Source organism: Vipera ursinii, assembly GCF_947247035.1.
Source record: "Vipera ursinii genome assembly, chromosome: 4".
Classification (NCBI taxonomy): domain Eukaryota; kingdom Metazoa; phylum Chordata; class Lepidosauria; order Squamata; family Viperidae; genus Vipera; species Vipera ursinii.
Window position 1 is genome coordinate 119,149,235 of NC_139514.1, and position 27,592 is coordinate 119,176,826.

At 45.0% G+C, this 27,592-nt stretch overlaps 1 protein-coding gene across 4 annotated transcripts; it reads right to left on the reverse strand.

Moving 5' to 3' along the window:
• Positions 1-2,616: 2,616 nt before the first annotated feature.
• On the reverse strand, positions 2,617-26,957 carry ST3GAL5 (ST3 beta-galactoside alpha-2,3-sialyltransferase 5). 4 transcript variants are annotated; one of them, XR_014492547.1, is made up of 7 exons: positions 13,684-13,910; positions 12,352-12,466; positions 11,140-11,483; positions 9,710-9,896; positions 6,721-6,879; positions 3,483-4,639; positions 2,617-2,988 (listed from the first exon to the last, which is right to left on the reverse strand). XR_014492547.1 is itself a non-coding variant. In XM_083362802.1 (7 exons), exons 2-7 carry the CDS (start codon positions 13,725-13,727, stop codon positions 4,376-4,378), a joined length of 1,113 nt encoding a protein of 370 aa, XP_083218928.1. In that variant the 5' UTR covers positions 13,728-13,805; positions 26,880-26,957; the 3' UTR covers positions 2,617-4,375. The 4 variants fall into 4 exon arrangements, 2 of the variants coding, with proteins under 2 accessions (XP_083218928.1, XP_083218927.1); XR_014492548.1 differs by having other exon boundaries at positions 2,617-2,991; XM_083362802.1 differs by adding an exon at positions 26,880-26,957 and having other exon boundaries at positions 2,617-4,639; positions 13,684-13,805.
• Positions 26,958-27,592: the final 635 nt, after the last annotated feature.

Sequence of the window (27,592 nt, forward strand, 5' to 3'; positions counted from 1 at the left end):
TTACTCAAGCCTCTTCTTCCTACTGTTCCACCAGAATCCTGGAAATACTAGTCTGGGTTTTCTCTCTTCGGGGAGGGAAACGGAACCTTTGATGGTCTTCCTCACTGGAGGATCTCACACTTGGATATGGGCCAGCGAGCCATGCCCTGACCCGTAGCCTAAAGCTTAGATGCCAGAAAATGGCAGCTCGGTAGTCCACTGGATGAACTGGCTGGTCACAGGGTTCCAGGCATGAACTGGGGGAGCGACTTCAGCCGTTTGGGGTACTAGACACCCTGACTTTTAGTATAAATAGTGGGGGGAGGAGGAGGAGGGAAGGAGGAGGAGCAGATGAAGATCTTCTTCCAAGGTGATCTATTGAGAGAAGACAAATGTGGATTGTTTTCCCCAGACATGGAAACGGTGCTCTTGAAGAACTGGAAACAAGATGGTGAAATTCGAGGAGGAATTTTAGAGGAACAGAGCACCTTTCCTGGGAAACCAACCACGTCCACTTCAACCAAGCCAACGTCTGGACTCTGCCACGTGTCATTTTCTTTCCCTGAGCCCCAATTTGGGACATCCAAGTTCTCACCTGCCTGGGGTGGGAAAGGAAGACAGGATAGCGCTAACTCAGCATTCATGTGCCAAAGCACCTGCTTTGAGGGGCGAAATAAGAGAAATAAATGTGGGCACTTTTGAGGTTTGATGGTAGCTCTCCAGCCTTGCCCCGGCCCGGCCCCTACTCTCTGCCTTTTACTCAGGAAAGGAACTCTTGTCTGTGGTTATTTTTCTATTTCCTCCTCGGTGTCTGTATTGTAGTTAATTCAGTCGAAACTTTTTCTTGCTTATTGGTCCCTATAAAAGTTTAAATTTATGTTGTTCTGAAAGGCAGGATGTGTACTGTAGCTCTGACCTAACCTATGCGTTGCTCTTATTTTTCTCCAAGGGGTTGGTCTCTGGGAAGCTGTTTGTTTAAAAAGAGAATCAGGAAAGAATCCTGGTGGAAACGGACTTTCAAAACGTTTTATGTCTACCATTTGTCAGGACCCAAGCGTCGGGCATTAAGTTGCAGTTCAGAAGATTTTACACTTTAATTAGCTGGTTAACAAAAAGTTCCTCTATATTTCTTCTGCTCCGTTGGGTGGCCTGCTAAAGTCTCCACCTACAAAGTTGTTCTTTTTTTCCCCTTGTACATTAACCCAAATGGATTCAAGGAGGCTTTTGTCCTTGCTCTGATGTGTTTCTGTAGAGACATCGTGGTCTTTTACAAGGAGAGCAATTCTGCCCTTTTGAACAATTTGTATCTTTCTATCAGTACATTGCAGTCATGGCTTTCATCCCACATAACAATATCGCACCTCTCCTCATGTACTAGGACTTTTGAGTTCACCCTGTTTGTTCCTCTTATTTTGAGCATCAGGTGTTTATCCGAGACCTTTATAGCCAGTCCTTGTATTTATATATAAAGTTTTATTAAAAATCAAGCTTCCTTGTATTTATATATAAAGTTTTATTAAAAATCAAGCTTTCGTTGGCTAACTACCAATGTTGCCAGGATGAAATCATCGGAGTGGGGAGACTGCACTTATATCATCAGCGTTTCTGCGCCCTACTCATAGTGTGTCACTGCTCTCTTCGTTTCAACAGGCCATATTCTTTCGAGTCACCTAGCATTCTGCTGTCGGAAGGGGATTATTGTCAGTCCTATTAGCTATAGTCATTGCTTTTGTCACTGCCCGTGTTTTCATGCCAGAGGCTCTAAATAGTTGTTCTTCCTTTTTTTACATTCCGCGGTGGGGGGGTGTGTGATTGTGTAATTATGGAGTTCTGGTCTTGGTTTGACAGAGCACTCTGAGTCCTCACGTTGTCTGCATTTGTGTTGTGCGTGCCACTCCTCTTCCCAGCTCCTGAAAGCTTGATACAAGGGGGGAGGGGGAGATCAATATGCCGATTGATCAAGAAGTGGTCAGAGAACCAAGCTTCCTTGAATAACCATCCACCCTTGGTATTATCACAGGCGATCACCTCAGCCCCCGCCAGATTGAAGGTGTGATTGTGTGTGGCCACGTGTGCCCACACCTGTAAGTGTTGTTCTTGTCTTTTAATGGTGAGCTCGTGTTCATGTACCCTGGTCCTCAAGTCATTTTGCAGTCTCCCCACAGCTCTACCTACAGAGCCACCAAAGCTGTAGCTCAGGGTTCCTCAAACTATGGCATGACCTGTCTTTTTATCTGGCCCGCCTCAACCTCCAGGGCAAGCCGTCCAATCACAAGGGTGGGGGATGGTGGTGAGAGCCCCAGCCAATGGCAGGACAGCAAGTTGGTGGGAGAAATGATTTTTTCCCAGTTTCTCCCACATGCGAAAGGGCACGCTGGCACTTTGGCCACGCCCCCTTCTCCTCCTCTCGCCTATTCGCGTTTTTACCTCAGGGCCAGGCTGAGGGGTTTAGGCCTCACCTGGTGATGATGCCGCTGCTGCTTCTAAGGCAGGTCCCTCGCTAGGCGCTACGGAATGTGATCCCCAGCCTCCTCCAGTGCTGCCACCATATATATAAAAGGAAACTGGTGCTGCTGGCCCTCAACCTCATTCCCCCATTGCCGAGGGACCCATCCCCGCCGGCGGTTGGAGTGGGGCTGCTGGAGCAGGGCACTGATTATGGGACTGAGGGGAGCAGGCAAAGTATTTGTGAGGGGCCGCCAGGGTGAGCAAGAAAAAAGGAGAATTTGCTCCTGGAAGTTTATTTCGGGATTGTGTGGAGCTGAGGCGATGAAAGGTCAAGGTAGCCACTGGGAGGACGCGCTCGGCCTTTGGAGGAGTATCCCGATCCACGAACGGGGATGGTGGTGCCACATCCAGGTGAAGGCCCGAGGTAGGCAAAGCTGGAGGTGGTGCTGGTGGTTGAGAGAAACTTCATTGGCCTTTAGGGTCCAGGAAATGGTGGAGGAAGGATATGGGCATTGGGATGTGTCCCATGGGAAAGAGGAATGAGGTCCTGTCAGGCAGGTTCTTCTGCCCAGAGATGGTCCGGAATGCCAATCAAGGAAAATATTTCTGGCTCAAAGGGTCCTGGGGGGGGGGGTTGTCTCTGAGGATGGTGGTTTTCTTGCAGACGTTTCAGGACCCAAAGTGGGATAATAAGTGAAGTAATGATGTTACCTAGTTTGGGTCATGAGACATCTGCAAGAAAGCCACAAAGCTCAGAGAGCAGCAAGGACTCCACAACCGCCCTCCTCCTCCACTTCACAAACCCCATTCTCTTCTGGCACTGCTGATGTGACCTAGTTTGGGTCATGAGACATCTGCAAGAAATGCTGAATGGAAATGGCACCTGTGCCCTGCCCCCTGCCTCGACTCGCCTCACCACGCAGGACGAGCCTCCTGCCCACCATCCCACCTGCCAGAGACCCCCTGGATCTCTCCCAACCATGCCCGGCCCCAACAGACATCCCTCCCTATGAGCAAATATATATATATATATATTCGTAGATTTTCACGGGTACAGGTATGTAGATCTTGGCGTATTCGGGTCTTTTCCCGTGTAAGAGTGAGTGTCTTGGCAACGTTTCAACAAGGGCCCACTCGTCATCTTCAGGGTGGTGTCTTCGGCTTCGTGCTTGTGTGATCAAAGCGTGATCAGAGCTGCCGTCTCTCTATAAATATTGGTGAGGTTGTATGTGGTGCTGGCTTTGTTGCTGCAAGCGGGTTGGTTGACTGTGTTGTTACATCCTGATTGGATGATGGGAATTATTGTTTGCAGCTGAGTCGGTTGTTTTGTAACATCCTGTGTGGCTGAGGTAATGGCTGTGTGCCTATTAGTCTTTTGTGCTGTAACGACTTGAGTGATGGGCTGTTTGGTGACATCCTGAGCTCTGGTGTAGTGATATCCTGAGTTCTGGGCTGCAACATCCTGGGTGGTTGGCTGTGTTGTGACATCCCGAGTCTTAGTATTTTAACCTCTTGAGTTTTGTGATGTGATGTCCTGGGCAGACGGCTGCGGTGTAACGTCCTGGGCTCTGGTTTGGCTCCGGGTTTGCGGTCTGGCTTTGTGTTTATGGTGTGTGTCAGTTTGCTTTGTGTGGGGGTCGGGAGGGGTGCAGCAGTTGGAGATGCCGCCGTGGTTTGGCTTCTGGATATCACCCCAAACAAAAACATTCAAGAAGTGCTGTGCATTAAAATGACCTATACAACTCCGGCTGAGGCACAGTCCAAGGAGCAAATGACCCATCTTTGCGAAACATCTGTCAAATATTAAATAAACAATGAACTCCCAAAAGCGATTGTCCCCTTCATACAGCAGCTGCCTCGGTTGGTCTGCCTGGAAAAGGGACACGGCTTTTTTTCAACCGAGGGAAGCTCGCGGGAATGTGCGAACGTCCCATCTCTGCTTCCTCCCTTAGCCTGCTTTTTCGCAGAACTGACAGTAGATTCCTCCACTGAGGTCAGTGATGGCGCCTTCTTTGACCAGCTTTTGCAGAAATTGCCTCTCGTGGGTCACGTTGTGCATGATTTGCCTGTTCATAGCCGTCATGCAAACGCTGTCATAATAATGCAGAGGCGTCTCGGCTTGACTCAAGTCATATCCAAAGCCAGCTAAGCTGACTTGGTCACATAAATGCGTAGCTAGAAGCACAGCGACCATTCCAGTCGTGGCTACGTTCTACAGGGGATTAAAAAAAAAGGCATTTATTGCTTTTGCAAGAATGCAGTGTTATTGTGGTACAATTGTTAACCAGACGAATTAAGTGTCGATGGGGACTCTCTGTCATCCGGGTTGCGGTTGTCCCGAAGGCTCTTTTTCAAAAGGCAACTGGACTTTCTTGGTTTTTCCTTGAAGATGCTTCGCTTCTCATCCAAGAAGCTTCTTCGGTTCTGACTGGAGGGTGGAGAACGGAAGGATTGATATTCCTAAACAATCATAGGATCGTTGGCACTCCCTCTGAGAGTTGTTGATGCCATTCTCCACTGTTCGGTCAGAACTAAAGAAGCTTCTTGGATGAGAAGTGAGACGTCTTCAAGGAAAAACAAAGTCAGCCCCATTGCCTTTTGAAAAAGCGCCTTTGGGACAAGTTGATTAAGATATAATTCACTGTAAGCAGTTTCTTTTAAAAAAAGGCTGGACTTTTTTAGTTTGAAAGTAAAACGGAAGGGGGATTCAGGTTGGACCTTCGATTGGGCCAGCCTCTGTGGAAAAGCTTTCCCACACACACAGTTAATGCTATTTCTCCTGAAATTTGGGCTGGACTAGAAGACCTCCATGGTTCCTTCCTATTATTCCATGTTCTATGAAAAGAGTATTCTACCATTAAATGGCAAAAAAGGAGGCGAAGAGATTTGTGGGGAGGAACTAGCAAAAACTGGAAATGCAATCTGAATGTGACACCCATTCGAGTGCACTTCCCCCTCTCCCCAGAATAACAATACTCAGCATATTTTTTTAAAAATGATCTTAATATAATATACAGCTTGGTCCCATGACAAGAAGGAACTGAAACTGGAAGAAAACACAGCATATTTATGGAGCAAAGTGTCATCCAGACAGAATTTAAATATCCTGGAACAGATTTCAATCTCTACTGTACTTTTAGCTTAAAAACCTCTTTTCCCACCTTCAGAGCAGAGGGAGAAACAAAAGCAGAATTCTAAATGGTTGACAATATTAGCATTTCACGTAGCAGTCATGCGCAGCTCAGAAGCCTGTGGTTTTTTTATGTTAATATAGGGCAGGGGTAGGGAACCTTGGCCCCTTCATGACTTGTGGACTTCAAACTCCCAGAATTCCTGAGCCAGCATGGGGGAACTTTGGCCCCTTCATGACTTGTGGACTTCAACTCCCAGAATTCCTGAGCCAGCATGGCTCAGCTTGGAAACCTCTCCCTTTCCCCTCAGTATGGCTGGCTCAGGAATTCTGGGAGTTGAAGTCCACGAGTCATAAAAGAGCCAAGGTGGCCTACCCCTGGTATAGGGAGTCCTAGAGTTACAATCACAGCTGAGCCCAATAGTTCTGTTGCTAAGTGGGACAATTAAACGAGCGTTACCCCATTTAACGACCTGTCTTGCCACCGTTCTTAAGTGGATCACTGCAGTTTTTAAGCTAGTCACACGGTTCTTAAGTGGATCTGGCTTCCCCATGGACTTTGCTCGTCAGAAATGTCGCCAAAGGGGGAGAACCACGTGACCCCGCAACCGTCACAAGTACATGTCAGTTGCCAAGTGTCTAAATTTCTGATCATGCGACTGCGGAGATGCTGCAATGGCTGCAAGTGTGAAAATGGTCATAAGTTGCTATTTTCAGGAAGGGCCCTTGTAACTTTGAACAGGCACTAAATGTACTGTTGTAAGTCAAGAGCCTTGGTGGAGCAGTGGGCTAATGCCTCCTTAAATAACACCAGCTGCCTGCCATTAGTGCAGGTTCGAGTCCCACCAGGCTCAAGGTTGACTCAGCCTTCCCTCCTTCCCAGGTAGGTAAAATGAGGACCCAGATTGTTGGGGGCAATTAAGCTGACTTTGTAATAATGCCGCTTGGGGTGTGTGTGAAAGCCCTAATAAGCAGGCATATACATAGAATGAAGGCTACTGCTAAGCTTGTAAGCCGCCCTGAGTCTTCGGAGAAGGGCGGGATATAAATGGAATTAAAATAAAATAAAATAAATAAAAATTGCCTATATTTTACTCTTGAGGCCCAGATAAAAGCAGAGAGAAATGTGACACATTTTCCTTCTTTCGCAAAGGGTACGCTACCTGATCCCAAAAAAAGAGTTTCTCTCGAGGTTCGGGGTACTGCAGAATATCCAACGCTGTCTCCTTAACGACGGCTGGGTTCAAAATCCGAAATTTCCCGGGCGCCAAGGGTATTTTCATAGCCACGTTTTTCCAAAAGAAGAGGTGCATCCAGAGCGGCTGAACAACAACAGCGCACAAAAACATCCAAATTACGACAGGGTTTCAAAACCGCCCTAATGTGAAACAATTACTCCAATGAAGTATTTAATTATGGGGGGGAGGGATAATAATAAGTCTCACTTAGTGACCACTGCTGAGACTAAATTGCTCATCAAAAAACCCCAGGATGGCGATCGTCAGAAGCTGCATCGGTCATAAATGGAGGATTGGTCGCAAAGTTACTTTCCAGCACTGCCATAATTTGGAGAAGTCACTAAGCTGGGGAGTCGTTAAGCGAGGTTTACTTGTAACCCCTCCTTTCCCAGGGGTTACTAGGTCTTCCAAAATGTAGGGCCACAGCGAAATTTTCAAAATGGCTGAATTTGGTATCTCCAGCCAGAGATGGGAAGAAGGCCTAACTATCTAACTAACCCAGGGGTCGGCAACCTCGGCTCTTTTATGACTCGTGGACTTCAACTCCCAGAATTCCTGAGCCAGCTATGCTGGCTCAGGAATTCTGGGAGTTGAAGTCCACGAGTCATAAAAGAGCCGAGGTTGCCGACCCCTGAACTAACCTAACAACAAATGAACTAACCTAACTAAATTGACTAACCGAACTAAACTAAATAAACCAACTAATGAACTAACCTAACTAACCTAATTAACTAATCTAACTAAACCAATGAATTAACCTAATTAAACTAATGAACTAACCTAACTAAACTAACCAAACTAAACTAATGAGCTAACCTAACTAACCTAATGAACAAACCTAATTAACTAATCTAACTAAACCAATTAATGAACTAACAACTAAACTAAACTAACTAAACCAATTCATGAATTAACCTAATTAAATAATGAGCTAACCTAACTAAACTAACCAAACAAAACTAAATTGACTATTCTAACTGAACTAAACTGAACCAACTAATGAACTAACCTAACTAAACTAATTAACTAGCCTAATTAACTAACCTAACTAAACCAATTAATGAACTAACCTAACCTAACTAAACAAACTAACTAAAGCAGACATGTCAAACCCAAGGCCTGAGGGGGCCGGATCCGACCTGCAAAGTGGTTTCATGTGGCCCGTGAAGCCATCCTGGAAACAGTGAGGGAACGGCCCCCACTGCCTTGGCCCTGGCCCAGAGACCCTCCTCCTGCCAGAGACCCTCAGATCTGTCCCACTCCTGCCCAGGCCCCCAGAGGCAACCTTGATGCCAACGATGTAGAGCTGGCCACGCCCACTCAGTAGGCCAGCATTTCCCAACCTTAGGAACTTGAAGATGCGTGGACTTCAACTCCTAGAATTCCCCAGCCAGCTCTGCTGGCTGGGGAATTCTGGGAGTTGAAGTCCACGCATCTTCAAGTTCCTAAGGTTGGGAAACGCTGCAGTAGGCCATATGCACTCTAGCCACACCCACCCAATAGGCCACGCCCACCCAAGCCACACCCACCCGGCCCCCTGAGGGCAACCGCCATGTTGATGCGGCCCTCAATGAAATTGAGTTTGACACCCCTGAACTAAACTAATTGACCTAACTAACTTAAACTAAACTTACTAACGGGAGCCCGTGAGACAAATTAAAATGAGATGGTGGTTTAAGGCATCCTCCCATTCTCACCCATTCCACAGAGGAGGCAATGAATTAAGGAATTTGTTGGGCATTTTTAAACAAGGAAAAAAAAGTCATAAAAATCAAATACAACAGGAGGGGAAAAAATAATGTAAAAATTGGGATTGTGTGCCTATGGACGGATATGTAGCCTTAAGGAGAAGTACAAATATTTTTTCTAAAACATCTATATTCAACAGGAACTCAATACATTTCCTATGGTTAGATTTAGTTTCGGATGGATTGAGTTTTAGTCTATTTCTAATTTTTCACTGTATACTCCTTAAGAGTGGCTTAAAGGGTGCCAATACATTTAATGCTCATAGCAATTTATTTAATTTTCACATCAATACAACTTACACAGTAATAATACATTTGGCATATAATAATAATAAACCTTTATTGTCAAAGTACAACATGTGTACATTGAGATTAGCTGAGCCTCCCCCCGTGCTCTCACCCCCCAACACACAGTGACAACAAACCCTCCATCCCACCACACTATGTGAATCAACTACACCACACACCGGCCTCCCAAGTCAATTCTGCATAAGATTATATCCCATTTAAAAGCCTAACAGCCCACGGATAAAAGCTATTTTTCAGCCTGTTGGTACGGCTGGCTATACTCCTGTATCTTCTACCTGATGGTAGGAGAGTAAAGAGATACCGTCCAGGGTGTGAGTCATCCCTGAGAATCTTCCTCACTCTCCCAAGGCAGCGGGCCCTGGCGAGGTCATCCAGTGGTGTCAGGGGACAGCCCACAATGTCTTGTGCTGTGCTCACTACCCTCTGTAATACTTTCCTGTCCGTGGCTGTCAGACTAGCATACCAAACCACAATATCATACGAGAGGACGCTCTCTATAGTACACAGGTAAAAAAGGGTCATTAGCCGTTGTTCTACCCTGTTCTTCCGCAAGACCCTAAGAAAGTGAAGCCTCTGTTGGGCCTTTGTAGCCACCTGGGTTGTATTAACTTTCCAGGTCAGATCTTCACAGAGGTAGACTCCCAAAAATTTAAAGGAGGAAACTCTCTCCACACAGCCCTCCCCGATGTAAAGTGGGGCAGGTTCCTCCTCACTTCCACTAAAGCCAAAATCTTTAGGCAATGCTACCAGTGGGCCAGCTAAAAAAAAAATTAAAAATTGGAAACTGGCTATAGTAAACAATACAATTCCGGTATCTCTTATTACATACAAATGCAATATTTAACATCATTACTTACTAATGTTTCATTTTTCAGCACCGCTTTTATCCATGCAAAATCAGCAGTTTTAAATAATACTATCACTAACAAGCTATTTGGAAAATATTCATCTTGAGATAAAGGGGCTCCTTCAGGATACGTCATTCTTATTGTTGTTTTGTTACCGACATCATTTGTGTACCCCCGAACGGGTGCATCATTTAACCTATAAAACAAAATGTACCATGGAACTGAACATATAACTTTAATGCATGGATCATACAAAAAAAATGCATGGATAACAGAATAACATAGTTGGAAGGGACCTTGGAGGTCATCTAATCCAGCTCCCTGCTCAGACAGGAAACCTACAACATTTCAGACATGTGGCTGTCCCGTTTCTTTAAAAACCTCCAGTGTTGGAGCACCCACAACTTCTGGTGGCAGGTTGTTCCCCTGGTTAACTTCCATGTCAGGAAGTTTCTGCTTAGTTGATCCATGGCAACCATCAAATTAAGATTCACTGTGAAACAGAACATCTTTCATTGAGAGCTGCCCGGAATTTTACATTAGATGGGCGGCGTTATAAATGTTTTAAATGCATTTTAAAAGAGATAAAATCAAAGGCTTAGCCAACCAGAAAACAAAAGTTGAACTGTCTTAATTGGAAATATTGCTCGTCACACAGTTTGAACAAAATCCACGTGCTTCAGAAGCTGTGGATGCTGCATCCCTGGAGGTTTTAAGACGAAACTGGAAAGCCACTTGTCTGGAATGGTATAATCAGGGGTCTTCAAACTTGGCCAGAATTCCTCAGCCAGCCTCCATTTTGTTTGGTAGATTTAAGACGGGTGTCTTCAAACTTGGCCCTTTTATGACTTGTGGACTTCAACTCCCAGAATACCTGAGCTAGCATGGGGGAAATATGGGCCCTTCATGACTCATGGACTTCAATTCCCAGAATTCCTGAGCCAGCATGGCTCAGCTTGGAAACCTCTCCCTTTCCCCTAAGCATGGCTGGCTCAGGAATTCTGGGAGTTGAAGTCCACCAGTCATGAAGGAGCCATAGTTCCCCCATGCTGGCTCAGGAATTCTGGGAGTTGAAGTCCACCAGTCATGAAGGGGCTATAATTCCCCATGCTGGCTCAGGAATTCTGGGAGTTGAACTCTATTGCCCTAATTCAGGGGTAGACAACCTTGGCACTTTTTTGACTCGTGGACTTCAACTCCCAGAATTCCTGAGCCAGCCACGCTAAGGGGAAAGGGAGAGGTTTCCAAGCTGAGCCATCCTGGCTCAGGAATTCTGGGAGTTGAAGTCCACGAGTCGTAAAAGAGCCACGGTTGCCTACCCCTGGTCTAGTCCCTAGAAGACCTCCAGGGTCCTTTTGGTCTTATTCTGTTAATTGACACCCTTTCCACGCAGGCTAATTTGTGACCTTAGGCCAAAAAATAAAAATAAAAATCCCTACCTTATCACAATATCAAAGTGGTTCAGGGAGGATCCCAGCTTCAATCCTCGCAATACGCTGCTGCTCCCCACAACTACACAACGTTTACACTGCTTAGACTGCAGGTCTGCTGGCAAACCGTCTTCGGGTAGAAGTTGGACCAAGTCCCGAAGTTTCTCCCCCAAATTCCGGAACCCAAACGGAGGCCGGTATTTGAAAAGATCAGGTTCAGATTCGGTATCTTTCGTTACGAAGGGAAGCAGCTCCTCGTTGTATCTGTCCAGAAACAGATGGCTCAACTGGTTCCTTGCAAAAGATGGCCGACACGTGGCTTGCGAAATTTCCTCGGCGTATTTTTGAGCTCTCTAGAACAGCAAAGTGGGCCAGCCGGTTAGGAAACCTTCTTTGTGATTAAGAATGTGCAGTCAACGCAACCTGGTAATGTGGCATGCATGTTTTGCTTTGATGCCTGATCTTGAACGCAATTAACGTAAGTCTTCTCCACACGTCCCGCTCCCAAAAAGCCGTCCGTAAAAATAATGATAAAAAATGGTATTCTCCAGAATTACTTGAATTATCTATTAAAAAAGGCAATGTTTTATAAAGCAGTTCCTCTAATTGCAATCTGGAGAGGGCAGGCAATGAAATTTGAGGATATTGCAAAAGACACTAAATAACAGATTCAGTCATTGATCTCTTTTCAGAAAGAGAAATGCTTGCCAAATTAAACAAAAACAACAGAAAAATATTGTGAAATTCAATTTCTTTCCTCCTGGCCTTTTATGCAACAAGAGTCCCTGTTGTTCTGCAGCAAAAGGGACCCAAAAGATGAGGAGGAGGAGGAGGAGGAGGAGGAGGAGGAGGAGGAGGGGAGGAGGAGGAGAAGGAGGAAGAGAAAAGGAGGAGGAAGAGGAGGCGGAGAATAAGGAGAAGAGGAGGAGGAGGAGGAGAACTGTGGGGTCCCTGGTGCTCTGAACTTGTTTTTTCCTTGCAGACGTCTCATGACCCAACTAGGTAACATCATCAGGAGTAGAAGGGAATGGGAATTGCAGGGAGGAGGAGGAGGAAGCGGAGAAGGAGAAGAAGAGGAGGGGAGGAGGAGGTGGAGGAGGAGGAGAAGAAGAAAAAGGAGAGAAAGAAGAAGGAGAAGAAACAGTACTGTATCTGCTTCGTGACCCCTTCCTACAGCACCACCTATGACTGTGGTACCTCCATTTACTGCATGGGGCTGACCTTGGCGTGATCAGGGTCGACCTTAGGAATCCTTCCTGTCCGGCATGTTTTGTCATCGTAAATTGTCTTGACCAGGTAAAGAAAGCAAAGTCCAGTCACAACGATCACGATACGTCTAAAAAGGGTAAACAGAAGAGGAGGCGTTCACGGACTGATCCCGTTCCTACAACCGACGCCACAGAGTAGGCAAAGCACACAGCCTACTCGGTCCTGCGTTCAGCCCAGCCCACTCAGTGGGGTGCAATTAAACCACGCAGAGGGCACCATAAATGGAGTAATAAATTATGAACCCAACTTTTAAAAGGTAAAGAAGAGAAGCGCGTCCGAGACCAGATGCTCCGGAAGACCCAAAGGTCAACTCAAGAGGTGGGTCGTTCCTCAGGAGCAGAGTCCCATCCACGCTGCCTGCTTCTGGACGTCCCCACTCGCCCTCGTTGCTAAGCAGGGGTTATGCCCCATTTTACGAACTTTCTTCCCACCGTCGTTAAGCAGATCACTGCGGTTGTTACATCAGCAGCACAGAAATCATAACACAAAAATAAAACAAGGTTGGTGGGCTTTGGTTTCAGAGCACAAGCCTCTAAATGCCCCTCTGGGTAGTAGAAATTAGCCGGAAGGATAAAACAAGAAAAAATCTGTGGCTCACATTCCTGCCACAGTCTACTTGTGAGTAGGTCAGTATTGCCTGGAAATCTGACATGCTGACTTGATTCCAAGTGAAAGTACCTAGAAATGTAAAGCTAGTGCACCATATGCCTTAAATCTGGAAACACCAATGACGTTTTAAAATGGAGGGACAGAATAACAACAACAACAACAACAACCAGTGAACCACGTTTTGTCAGAACTCTCTGCTATGACCTTTCCGTCTTGGGTGGCCCTGCACGGCATAACTCATAGCTTCACTGAATTACGCAAGCCCCTTCGCCACGACAAGGCAGTAATCCATGAAGGGGATCAAATATTAGAAATTATGTTTGTTTAATCTTGTAAAAGGAGAATACTACTGGGTGAAGAGAATATCAAGGAATATATTATAAATTGATATATTAATTGTGGAAATATAAAAATTATTATTGTTTATTAACTATTAGTAATTGTATATTCTTTTCTAAAAGAATTATGAACCAAGACAACACACTGTACACCAGGCACTAAGGCTGTTACCAAAAAAAAAAAAAGAATTTTAGTTATTTAAGTCACTGTCTGCTACAATTCAAGAATAAAGTAAAAAGACTGATATTCTGGTCCTTTCAATGTTTTGGCCCAGTTTTATAAAGAAATGCTTTTAAAAGCAAATCCTCAAAAAGATCAATAGACAGAGACACTTACTTGAAACGACCTTTCAGATTCCAGAGTAATCTTTTCATCTTCATGTGTAACAAACGCAGAACATGGTCCAAAAAACCAGTAGCTCCTTTCTGGGCGAAATGCCTTTTAATCCTTCAGCATTGCTTGCAAAGAAAAACAGACAAAATGATTTATTTTTAGCATCTCCAAACAAAATCCCAGGGCCAGACAGTAAATAACGATGCAACACAAAGGCATTACGGTTAGTTCCCAACTTACAACAATTCATTAATTGTCTGTTCAAAGTTACAACGGAACTGGAAAAGGGGAGTTATGACCGTTTTTCATAAGCATTCTGGCCAATAATGAAAGACATTATTGGGCAGTTTCACTTATACAATAACAATAACAATAAGTTGGAAGGGACCTTGGAGGTCATCTAGTCCAACCCCCTGCTCAGGCAGGAAACCCTATACCATTTCAGGCAAATGGCTGGCCAGTCTCTTCTTAAAAACTTCCAGTGTTGGAGCATTCACAGCTTCTGGAGGCAAGCAGTTCCACTGGCTGATTATTCTCACTGTCAGGAAGTTTCTCCTTAGTTCCAGGTTGCTTCTCTCTTTGGTGAGTTTCCATCCGTTGCTTCTTGTCCTGCTTTCAGGACATCATCATCCCGTGGCTGGGCCTGGACAGCTACCGGGTGCAGTCCCTATGATTATGGGATTACCGGTCTTCTGATTGGTAGTGGCTTAGCCACCGTGAACCAACCTAGGCACCTCCCATCACCAATGATGAGAAGAAAAAGAAAAATTCCATACCGGATTGGTCGTCGCCCGGGTCAACAAGGACCGCGTCAGATGCTATGGCTCCTGGACATCTGCCGAAAAATGGGCCACAGGGCTCAGTTGTTACTGCTGGGGAACCAGAGCGTACAACTGTAAAGCGACTGGAACAAAAGTGCAAAACCTGGACAACCGAAGAAAATCGAGAAATTATCCAATGCTACTACCAGGCAGAACCAACAGCCAGGGGATTTCAAAAAAGAATGATGCAAGTGTGGAAGGAAAAGCATCCGGAAAGTGACGTAACCGAACAACGATTAATGGATCAAGGACATTTCATCATCCGTAATAAAGTTTTTACAGATGTGGAAATTCAACAACAACAACTTTTATTGATTAGCCCTTGGGCCATATCAAAGTACAAAGTTCCAGCAACAAACCGTCACCGAAACTAGATAAAAACAATCCGAAATGGAATTTGATAAAATACAATTTAAAATGGAATTAAAATACAATTTAAGTTAAAATAGTAATAAAATACAAATTTAAGATATAGATAAAATATGGTAACATTATATTTCGGAGTCGCCCTTACAATCTACCCCAATCAGTCCCACATATGCAGATCTTAACTGGATCATTTTGTTTAAATACTGTGCTACGTTGAATGTTCTTTTCAAGTTCTGGCCGGACATAAGGTAAGTTATTTTAATATGGGGATCCCAATGGGTCATTCGTTTAGTATATAGACCAAGATACCTGTCTCTCACCCTCTTATACAAACAACAGTCAAATAGGATGTGAGCCAGGTCCTCTACCTCTGCCGCTCCGCAAATGCAGAGACGCTCATTGTACGGTATAGCATGAAATCTCCCATATCTGACCATTGTGTCAAGCTGTTCGAATCTCGCTCTCGTAAATATCTCCCTAAGATGTTTTGGGAGTTGTGACTTCAAATAACTGTCCACTTGAAAAGTACATTTGTATTTACTCAGCCATTTCAAGTTACCCACCTTACTAAGGATAGCTATATCAGTTTGTGCTTCTATATCCTTAATTCTTTGGGCAACTCTTTTTTTAGATTGTTCTCCTGTTACGCAAGAAACAGGAAGGCCACAGCTTCTTACAAAATTTGTTAATTTGGTGATCCAGGAGATTTGTGATTGCAGTTTTATTTGTTCTAGTAGGCATAATTTGGGGAGTCTATCAGTCTGCATTTCATTAACTTTGCACCAGTAGTTATAAGCTCTAATTTTAGATAATGCCTGAATTGTATGAATTCCCAATTCAGCTCTAACTGCTGCAGCAGATGTTCTTGGATCTACACCCAAAATGCATCTCAGATGCTGGGACTGTGTTCGTTCTAAAGCTGTGGTTGAATAAAGACCCCAAATTTCTGGAAATTCAACATCTAGGAATATTGGCTAAAAAGATAATAACAAGCAGTGATGATGAACAGGCTGAAGAAATTGTTCCAATACCTGAACAAACTGACCAACAAAATGACCAACCAGCAGAAGAAGCCACCACACAGGATGAAGATTCCCCAGTGCAACAACTCAAAAGTGTAGAGCTAAGTAAACTAACAAAAATGCTGAAAGAAAAGATTGAAAACCACATCAAAGAAAACACAGAAAGAAAAAGACTGCCGGCCATCCGTGAAGTGCATAGCAAACGAGTGAAAGATCTACTAAATGCTGTGAACGACATTCTAACTTCCATCCCATCCAGCACCCTGTATGAAACAAACCAACTAATGTACAGTACAGCCGACGTTATAACTGCAGAATTGGGTTATAAAATGCCAAAAAAGAAACCCACTGGAACACCAAAGTGGAAAATTCGACTTGAAAATAAAGCAAAAAAACTACGAGGAGATGTCAGCAAACTGAAATACTTGAAAGAAGGAAAACTAAAGAACGAAAAGCTGAAAAATAGTTTAGACAAAAAATATAACCTGGAGGAAAAAAACAACAACAGAAATCATGGAAAACCTAAAACAGCACGTAATAGCAACAGCAAATTGAAAGATATGAAGGACGAATAAAACAATATCGTGAAAACGTCCAGTTCAGAAGAAACCAGCACCTCTTCTATCGATCACTTGATGAAAATAAAGTCCAAACTACTGTTCTACCATGTAAAGAAAAAAAGCTTAAACTTTTGGAAAGAACTGTGGGAAAACCCAGTGGAATATAATAAAACTGCCTCCTGGATCAAAGATATCCAAAAACAAGCAACACAAAACAAAATGGAGAATACTGTAATAACCACTGATATGGCTCAGTGGGTTAGGACGCTGAGCTTGTCGATCGGAAGGTCGGCAGTTTGGCGGGTCGAATCCCGAGTGCCGCGTAGCAGAGTGAGCGCCTGTTACTCGTCCCAGCTTCTGCCAACCTAGCAGTTCGAAAGCACGTAAAAATGCAAGTAGAAAAATAGGGACCGCTACGGTGGGAAGGGAACAGCGTTCCGTGCCCCTCTGGCGTCTAGTCATGCCGGCCACATGACCACGGAGACGTCCTCGGACAAGCGCTGGCTCTTTGGCTTTGAAACGGAGATGAGCACCGGCCCCTAGAGTCGGAAACGACTAGCACGCATGTGCGGGGGAACCTTTACCTTTACCTATGGTTGCAAAACAAGTAAAGAAGGTCCAGAACTGGAGTGCAACTGGCCTGGACAAGCTGCATGGATACTGGTTGAAACACCTCACCAGCCTCCATCACCGCATGGCCACCCGGTTTGATGAAATGCTTCAAAATGCCACAAGTGAAGAATGGTTAAAAGCTGGTCAAACATACTTGATAATGAAAGACCCTGAAAGAGCACAGAACCAAGCAACTACCGCCCAATTACTTGTCTGCCAACAACGTTCAAACTTTTTACAAGAATATTGGCAAATTCAGTATTCAATCATCTGATGGAAAACAATTTGTACCCAGCAGAACAAAAAGGAAATTATAAATAATCAAGAGGAACAAAAGATCAGCTGCTCATTGACAAAATGGTACTTAAAAATGCAAAACGATGAAAAACAAATTTAAATATGGCGTGGATTGATTACAATCATAAAAAATGAAGAGGCTAAATTGCTCTGGGAGTTTAGAATTGAAACAGACAAGAACCTGCTGTGTAACACACTAGACTTAACAACTGTCAATAAGAAAGACAAAAAAATCTGAACAGTGGACCTGGCAGTATCCAGAGACAGCAGAATAGAACAGAAAAAAAAAACCTGGAAAAAGGTAATGAAGGGATTTTATTATGCTTAAGGTTGATGATGATGTTGTTAGTTGCAAAGTCGTGTCCGACCTATCGTGACCCCATGGACAACGTTCCTCCAGGCCTTCCTGTCCTCTACCATCTTCTGGAGTCCATCTAAGCTCACGCCTCCTGCTTCAGTGACTCCATCCAGCCACCTCATTCTCTCTCGTCCCCTTCTTCTCTTGCCCTCAACCTTTCCCAGCATTAGGCTCTTCTCCAGTGAGTCCTTCCTTCTCATTAGGTGGCCAAAGGATTTGAGTTTTAGCTTCAGGATCTGTCCTTCCAAAGAGCAGTCGGGGTGGATCTCCTCTAGGACTGACCGGTTTGATCGCCTTGCAGTCCGAGGGACTCGCAGGAGTCTTCTCCGGCACCAGAGTTCAAAGGCCTCCATCCTTTGGCACTCAACCAAAGATTGATGTTAGTAATATTGATATTAGTAGTGATACTTTGTAATCATTATATATTCGTTTATGTGCAAGCAGCTTTGTAGGTGCTTTCTATTGGGAAATTAGTTATATAAAAGCAAACGTTTCATGCTTCTGGTACAGGGGATTGCTTACATGAAAAGAAATCATGGTAAGGGGAGGGGGGAAAGGAGCTGTGGTGGAGCCTGGGTTGCTGTTATGAGTCATCATCTAGGAATTATTTTTCTGTACCTTTTGCTTCCTAGTACCAAGGCCAGATCTCTTTGTTCTGAAGGGATATAAAAGATGGAAGGCATCTTTCCTGGTTGTTGCCTTCATCTCTCTACCAGCCGCGAAGAGAGATGTGGCTACCCGACTCTATTTTGATCAAAATAAAAGTTGTTTGCTTGCTGAAACCTCGGCTCCGGAGTTTCTTTGCCTCTTTTAAATTCCTGAGTAATGCTGGGACGATTGTGAGGCTAAGTGTAAAACCATACAGTAACAAAATGCAAAGACCTACTCAGACCTAATCAACTTACGACGATTTGCTTAGTGTCCGATTCAAAGTTATAGCAACCCTGACCATTTTTCACACTTAAAACCGTTGCAGCATCCCCCGTGATCAAAATTCAGGCGCTTGGTAACTGACTCACATTTACGACGGTCACTTTTGTGACCTTCCGACAAGCAAAGTCTATGGGGGAAGCCAGATTCCCTTAACGACCGTGTCCCTCGTTTAACGACTGCAATGATTCGCTCAACAAAGATGGCAAGAAAGTGAAATGGTACAAAACTCACTTCACCAATGTTTCACTTATAAACATAAATGCTGGGCTCAATTGTGTCGTACGTTGAGGACTACCAATAGAACCGTGGCAAAGGAAAGCCAAGGTAGCATCAATGGTGACAGGAGCCTGGGGTGCAATCCCCAAACATCTGGAGCACGGCTAGAACACCTTCGGCACTGACACATTCGCCATCGGTCAATTGCAAAAGGCGGCTTTATTCAAAACAACTTAAATCCTGCAGCAATCAATATCTGTAACAGCATCAAACATCTGCCTATCCCAGGCCTTTGGGAAGGACTCGACAGGTGGATAAAAATGCAAAATCCAGTCTAAACATCTGGCTGTCCGTGGGACGAATCACAGTCTGCCTCTTTTAAAGTCCCAGCACTTTTTTTGAGCATTGGAAACCCTTTAACTAATGACTGATGCTTGACATTTACATATTCCCGCTGGTCACCGGTAGTTTTTTTTTCCCTGTAAGATTTCTGTCAGAATCCATTTATATCATATTCATAAATGTATGTTTAAAACGTTGTTCCTGGATTCTGCCATCTCCCGAGGAGGAGGGAACGAATGTGTATTGAGCCTGTATTAGGCATTTCAAAGGAAAAGAGAAGCCTTTTTAATTGGGGGAACAAAAGGGGGGGCTAGCATCTGGCTTGTGTCACGGAAGAGAGCAATAAACATGAAAGGTCCTAAGTTCCTTTTTCCCACGAGAGGGATGATACGAGGTAAATGATGGGGGGCTGACCAAATGGGGTTAAGGGGGGGTTGAACCGGAAACTCTTTATAAGGTTTTAGCTTGTAGAACAATATTAAGTCCTGTCTTGTATTCCTACAACCAAACATGTCATAGTAAAGATTCCTTTTGGACTAGGTTTGGCTCCAAGAGTTTTGTCTTCCTAAGATGTGGTTTGGGGTGGGTCCTGACAATTTCATTTTTATCACACTCCGATCTGATTATGAAGGGTAAATCTCTGCATGTCTATATGGATATTCTCAGTCTTTTTTTTTTAGCTTTTGTCCTTGTCGTAGAGAACAGGAGTCCAAAAGATGCTTTTTCAGGAGGCAACTGGACTTTCTGCTTTTTCCTTGAAGAGGTTTCCCTTCTCATCCGGGAGGCTTCTTCAGCTCTGACTGGATGGTGGGGAAGGGAAGGATTTACAGCAGTGGCCCGAATTGTGGAAACCTTCTGGGAAAACTGTACAGGAGAAATGCCACCTTTGGTTAAGTTTCCACCCATTTTTCTTCTAATTTCTTTAATAACTGCAGCCCTGTTCACTTAATAATACTATTTTACATCGCTTTCTGGGCAGCCGGTCAACTCTTCGCACCATTACTTTAATTTTATTACGTTTTACAAGCTCACTCAATGAAAGAACACAAAAAACCCCAACCAACTGGACAGCAATCACATAACACACTGACATCAATAATTGAATCCTACTGTGACCTGATTGGTTCATTGCCAAAACAAGATGACACCCGATTGGCTTTCTAAACACTCATGCTCATTGGCTGCAATCGGATGAAGGAAAGCTACCTGGTATCAACCTGATATCAAGCTGTGCTTGCTTTTTCTGGTTGTTTGGCTATTCTTCTGTCCTGGTCCTATTAGATCTATCAGCGGCTTTTGATACCATCGACCATGGTATCTTACTGCGTCGTCTTGAGGGGCTGGGAGTGGGAGGCACCGTTCTGCGTTGGTTCTCCTCCTACCTCTCGGACCGTTCGCAGACGGTGTTGGCAGGAGGGCAGAGGTCAAGGCCTAGGCCACAGGTCGGCAACCTGCGGCTCCGGAGCCGCATGCGGCTCTTTGAGCCGTCTCTTGCGGCTCCCAGCCGCCCGGTGCGCGTGCACCTCTTCCAACGGGCAGTGGTGCGCGCGCACCTCTCCAAATGGAGAGTGGCACCGCCCATTTGGAGAGGTGCACGCGCACCTCCCCGAATGGGCGGAGGTGCGCGCGCACCTCCCCAAACCTTTGGAGAGGTGCGCGCGTACCTCCGCGCGAATGGGCAGCGGTGCCGCTCTTTCAGGAAGCCCGCCGTGGCCCGTCTGTGAAGCTGCCGAAAGCGGCAGCTTAGCAGACGGGCCGCGGCAGCTTCCGCAAAGAGCGGCGCCCCTGCCCATTCCGAGAGGTGCGTGCGCACCTCTCCGAACGACCGGAGGTGCGCGTGCACCTCCCCAAACCTTTGGGGAGGTGCGCGCGTACCTCCGCGCGAACGGGCAGCGGTGCCGCTCTTTCAGGAAGCCCGCCGCGGCCCGTCTGTGAAGCTGCCGAAAGCGGCAGCTTAGCAGACGGGCCCGCGGCAGCTTCCGCAAAGAGCGGCGCCCCTGCCCATTCCGAGAGGTGCGTGCGCACCTCTCCGAACGACCGGAGGTGCGCGCGCACCTCCCCAAACCTTTGGGGAGGTGCGCGCGTACCTCCGCGCGAACGGGCAGCGGGCCGCTCTTTCAGGAAGCTGCCGCTTTCGGCAGCTTCCTGAAAGAGCGGCGCCGCTGCCCCTTCGCACGGAGGTGCGCGTGCAACTCCGGTCGTTCGGAGAGGTGCGCGCGCACCTCTCGGAATGGGCAGGGGCGCCGCTCTTTGCGGAAGCTGCCGCAGCCCGTTTGCTAAGCTGCCGCTTTCGGCAGCTTCACAGACGGGCCGCGGCGGGCTTCCTGAAAGAGCGGCACCGCTGCCCATTCGCGCGGAGGTACGCGCGCACCTCCGGTCGTTCGGAGAGGTGCACGCGCACCTCTCGGAATGGGCAGGGGCGCCGCTCTTTGCGGAAGCTGCCACGGCCCGTCTGCAAAGCTGCCGAAAGCGGCAGCTTTGCAGACGGGCCGTCGCCATCGGGCAACCGGGAACCGGTTCCATCTCATTTTTTAAAAAATGGCAGCCGCGTGCGTCCGCGCATGCGCAAAAAACCTTTTTGCGCATGCGCGTGCATGGACACACGCACGCGGCTCCCTCTTTTTTTAATTTGTGATGGAACCGGTTCCCAGTGGCTCTTTTTCTTTTTTAGGTTGCCGACCCCTGGCCTAGGCCTCTTAATTGTGGAGTGCCTCAGGGTTCGGTGCTCTCGCCCCTCCTGTTCAACATCTATATGAAGCCGCTGGGAGAGATCATCCGTAGCTTCGGGGTGAAATATCATCAATATGCTGATGATACCCAGCTATTCATCTCCACCCCGAACCAACCCAGTGATGCCCTTGATGTGATGTCCCGTTGTCTGGAAGCGGTACAGATTTGGATGGGAGAAAACAGGCTTCGACTCAACCCGGCCAAGACTGAGTGGCTGTACATACCGTCATCTCGTTTAGTCCAAGAGGTTCCATCTCTGACTATAGGAGGAGAGATGTTACCTCCCATTGATAAAGCACGCAATCTGGGCGTCCTCCTAGATTCACGACTCAGTTTTGAAGATCACATTGGAACCGTGGCTAGGGGGGCATTTGCCCAGATTCGTCTTATATACCAATTGCGCCCCTTTTTGGACCGAGATGCCCTACGTACAGTCACCCACGCACTCGTTACCTCCCGTATTGATTACTGTAATGCTCTCTACATGGGGCTGCCCTTGAAGACCACCCGGAGGCTTCAGCTGGTGCAGAATGCAGCTGCACGGGTTGTGATGGGAGCTTCCCGATACTCCCATATTACACCCCTCCTGCGTGAGCTGCATTGGCTACCAGTTGCCCTCCGGGTGAGATTTAAGGTGCTGGTACTTACCTTTAAAGCCCTACATGGCTTAGGTCCGGGATACTTGCAGGACCATCTGCTGCCGGGAACAAATTCCCATCGTCCAGTACGCTCACACAGAGAAGGCCTCCTCAGGGTACCGTCAGCTAGGCAATGTCGGCTGGCGACCCCCAGGGGGAGGGCCTTCTCTGTGGGAGCACCAACCCTATGGAATCAGCTCCCCCCTGAGCTTCGGATAGCCCAAAACCTCCAATCCTTTCGCCGCGGCCTCAAAACACACCTGTTCCACCAAGCTGACCTAGACTGACAGGCATTTTAATTAATTTATATTTAGTATTTTTAATTCATTTTAAAATTCTCTAATTTTTTATTGCACTGATGTTCTCAATTTTCATTTTATCTTGATTTATGTACTTATTATATGTTTTATTGTGAGCCGCCCTGAGTCCTTCAGGAGATAGGGCGGGATATAAATCCCATCAATAAATAAATAAATAAATAAATAACTTTTCATAGGATACAGTACAGATAAATTGAACAAACTACGCTGCGTCGAACTCTTGATTAAATTATCTTTCCATTGGTGTATAATTTTATGGTACTACTCCAAAAAAAAAAAGTGGTGTTATTAGCCATCAAACCGCAAAAATACACTTTTTCCCAAAAGGTTTCCACGATTTTGGCCACTACTGTATACTACTCCTTGCAGGCAGCTGGTCATTTGCCTTCTTTTAGAGAGTCGTTGAGGTTTATCTGTGTCCTCAGGGTCAACTGGGTAGCGCAAATGGGTGTGGATCCTTCTTGCACCTGCTAAAAGAACTGTGTTGTAGGCTGGAGATAGACGATGTCAACAACTCACTGCAAGGACTATCAATCTTTCCATTCTCCCCACCATCCCCTGTCAGAGCCGAAGAAGCTTCTTGGATGCGAAGCGAAAGGTCTTCAAAGAAATACAAGGACAGTCCAGTTGCCTCCTGAAAAAAGCCGTTTTGGGACTCCTGCTTTCTACCACACGGACAAAAGCTAAAAAAAATAGTAAAGAAAAAGTAAAACCAGGATAATAACGCTGTCAAACAGGACCAGCAGTGAAGAACAACCTTGGTGACCCTCCCAGGATGGATCCTGCAAGACCAACTGTTTAACAGAAAAAGGGAAGGGCAACCTCAGCATAAAAATATTCCCAAGCACGTTTTTGCATCAGGAGGAAACAGAATAAGAGGTGCAGGAGATATATCACCTGACGTTTGCAACCCGAGCTACTAATCTGCTACTCCCCGGTGGAGGCTTATATTCTGCCCCACCTTCTGTCAGCTGTCCTACTGATCATTGTTCCTGGACAGCCAGCAAAATTATCTCCTCCTTCCTCAAGGAAGCAGAATTACATTTTCTAGCACGGAAAGCTGTTTTGCTTGATAAGAGTTTGGCTCCTGCACGGAACAGAGCTAGTCCCTGACTTACGACAGTCTGTTTAGTGACCGTCTGAAGTTACAACGGCAGTGGAAAAAAATGACCGATGACCGTTTTTCACACTTACGACCATTGTAGCATCCCGGTGGGTCACGTGATCAAAATTCGGACGCTTGGCAACTGGCATGTACGTACGAGGGTTGCAGCGACCCGGGATCACGTGATCCCCTTTTGTGGCCTTCTGACCAGCAAAGCCGGATTCACTTCACAGCCGTGTTACTGACTTAACAACTGCAGTGTTTTACTTAACAACTGTGGCAAGGGCAGTCGTAAAATGGGGCAAAACTCATGTAACAAACCTCTCGCTTAATGACAGGAATGTTAGTCTCAGTTGAGGTTGTAAGTTGAGGTCTACTTGTATTAATTGTGGCCCACAAAAGATTTACGCCACATTAAATGGAAAGTTGGTCTGTAGTTAACTGTTCGGCCTAGGTCAAGGGTACGCAATCTTGGCTCTTTTATGACTCTTGGACTTCAGCCAGCTTGGCTAGCTCAGGAATTCTGGGAGTTGAAGTCCACGAGTCATAAAAGAGCCAAGGTTGCCTACCCCTGGCCTAGGTCCAAGAAAAGTCATTCTTAGCTGTGGAACCTCATTATCTGGAGGAAATGGACGGTTACATACATACATACATACATACATACATACATACATACATACATACTACAGTACATCTGACAGCCATTTGTCCGGAAGCAGGGGGTTGGACTAGCCGCAGACAATAGATAAGATTTATGTAACCTTGAGATATCAGCATTTATGTAACCTTGAGATATCAGATTTTTGCATTCTCTGATTGTAAAGCTTAGTCTAATACACTACTAAGAAAATATGGATGAAGATGAGGAACAGATTCTCTCTATGCTGAAAGCAATTCATCAGACTATTCTTACAGACACTGATGAAATAAGAGGCTACAGAACAAGAAGTCAGCCCAGATACACGAACTCAAGCTTTGATTACAACTAAAAATTCAACTACACAGAATATAACAGAAAAAGTGGAACAATTAAATATTATGACAGAAGATTTAACTGATCAACAAACACAGTCAATGGAAAACTCAGAAAAGGGACTGATAATATGGAAAAAGGAAAAGATTTTCTACATAAATCAGAAGGAACCTGAGAATCAAGAATAAGAACAGACTGAAGAGAAGATAAACAGTTCAGGACAACTACGTTGAGATGGGAGATATGATTTGTTAATCCTCTCAAAAAATGGTGACCAGATGGTTTTTTCTATGTCAATATCAATACAGGGAGATTTGTTTCATGACTCAAAAACACAGAAATGGAAGACAATTTGGCAAAGAAAGAAAGCTAGAACAAGCCTGAAGAAAATTGGGGGTTTGACTTACTCATGAGAATTAAAATAGAATACACTCAAATAGATAAGATGTGTACTTTGAATATTAGATATTGTTATGAGTTGAGATAAAAAAACTGATTATTTAAAAACTTAGAAGTATAAATATTAACAGTTAAATTTGAACACTGATTTGCTTATAAAGGTCAAATGTAAAGGTAATTAAGATATCTATATATGCTAAAAACCTATCGATGAATGTAACAAATACGTTTTTACTTAGCGGTAATAATAAAAATTATTAGCTTAAATATGAGATAGTAGATATAAAGAGAAAAAGAGAGGAAGTATTAAATGTTGAAATAAGAGAAATTTGGGTTACTAAATTTAAGATATTTGGAAATTACTAGAAAATAAGAATATTATATTGTATTATTAATTAGTTGATGTAGATCAGGGGTCTTCAAACTTGGCCCTTTTATGACTTGTGGACTTCAACTCCCAGAATTCCTCAGCCAGCTTTGCTGGCTGAGGAATTCTGGAAGTTGAAGTCCACAAGTCATAAAAGGGCCAAGTTTGAAGACCCCTGATGTAGATGGTGAGAATTCAAACAGATAAGACGTGTATCCCAAACATTAGATGTTGTGATAAACTGTGATAAAAGGAATTGGGGTTATTTAAAATTTGGAAATTATAAATACCAAACGTTAAATTTAAATATTAATGGGACATTTTTAAAAAAATGGGAAAAACTAACCAGGACATTGATCGTCTAAAAAGATTGAACGTTAAAACAACAAGTTATGTATAAGCTAAAAATTATCCATAAAGCCAAGGAAGTTATTTTTTTTATTTATTTGATATAACAAGAATTGTATTAATTCAAACACGAGGGAGGAAACACTAAGGGGGAAAAAGAGAGGAAACGTCAGCGACCAACCAACCCAGCCGCCACGGTGCTTTTCCGACACTTAAGTGTAAAACTAGAAAATCAATAAAACCGTCTTTTAAAAAAAATAAATGAAATAAAAGGACTACAAAGCCTACCCTCCCCAGCCAACGCATCAACGGAGTCCCGGCATTCTTCCAAAGCGGTGAAAAGAGGCGCAAATCGACCAACCCCCCCCCCCAAATTCCCCAAAAACCCGAAGAAGCCCCCTCCCCAGCCCTACTTTGCAATGCTTAGGCCAGCGTTTCCCAACCTTTAGGAACTTGAAGATGCGTGGACTTCAACTCCCAGAATTCCCCAGCCAGCATAGCTGGCTGGGGAATTCTGGGAGTTGAAGTCCACGCATCTTCAAGTTCCTAAAGGTTGGGAAACGCTGGCTTAGGCAAGGCGCGCGCCGGATTTTTGCACGGTGCAAACTCAGAAGGACCCTCCCCCCCCTTCTCTTTTTGCAAAAAAGCGCCCCCTCCCCAGGATTTCTCTCCCACCCACCCCCAATTTTGCAAAACTGACCACGAACCCCGCTGCAAAGCCGCAACCCCCCACCAAGGGGAGCAATCTGTCCCACTGCGCCCCCCAGCCCACCCCCAAAAACAAGCTACCTCCGACCTGGAGGACGGCCAGCCTCCGCGAGCGGAGCACGCGATGAATCCCCGGCTTGCGCGCGAGATGCTCCAGACCTCGGGACCGGAACGAGCGTGTGGCTCGCCCAATGGGCAGCCAGGAAAGAGAGGGCGGGACCGTCTGGATCACAGACTTAGAAAGGGGTAGAGAAGCCCTCCGTTTCCTCTCCGAAAAGAAAAAAGAGGAGAGAGGGGTTTTGTTGTTGTTGTTGTTGTTGTTGTTGTTATTATTATTATTATTATTATTATTGTTGTTGTTGTTGTTGTTGTTGTTGTTATTGTTGTTGTTATTATTGTTATTATTATTTATTATTTATTATTTATTTATTTATTTATTTAATTTATATACCGCCCTTCTCTCAAGAGACTCAGGGCGGTGAACAAGGCAATACATAAAAGTTAGATACAAAAATTAAAATTAAAATTATTAAAACATGATTAAACAGTGCCCATAAATAATACAAATTTAAAATTGAAGTTATTAATAAAAATCCCAACCCATCCCATCAGGCCAGGCCCGCTTGTTTAAAGAGATGGGTTTTAAGGTCGCGCCGGAAGGAGTGGAGATCGGGCGCCATCCGAAGCTCAACCGGAAGATGGTTCCATAAATCCGGTGCAACCACAGAGAACATATTATTATTATTATTATTATTATTATTATTATTATTATTATTATTATTATTATTATTATT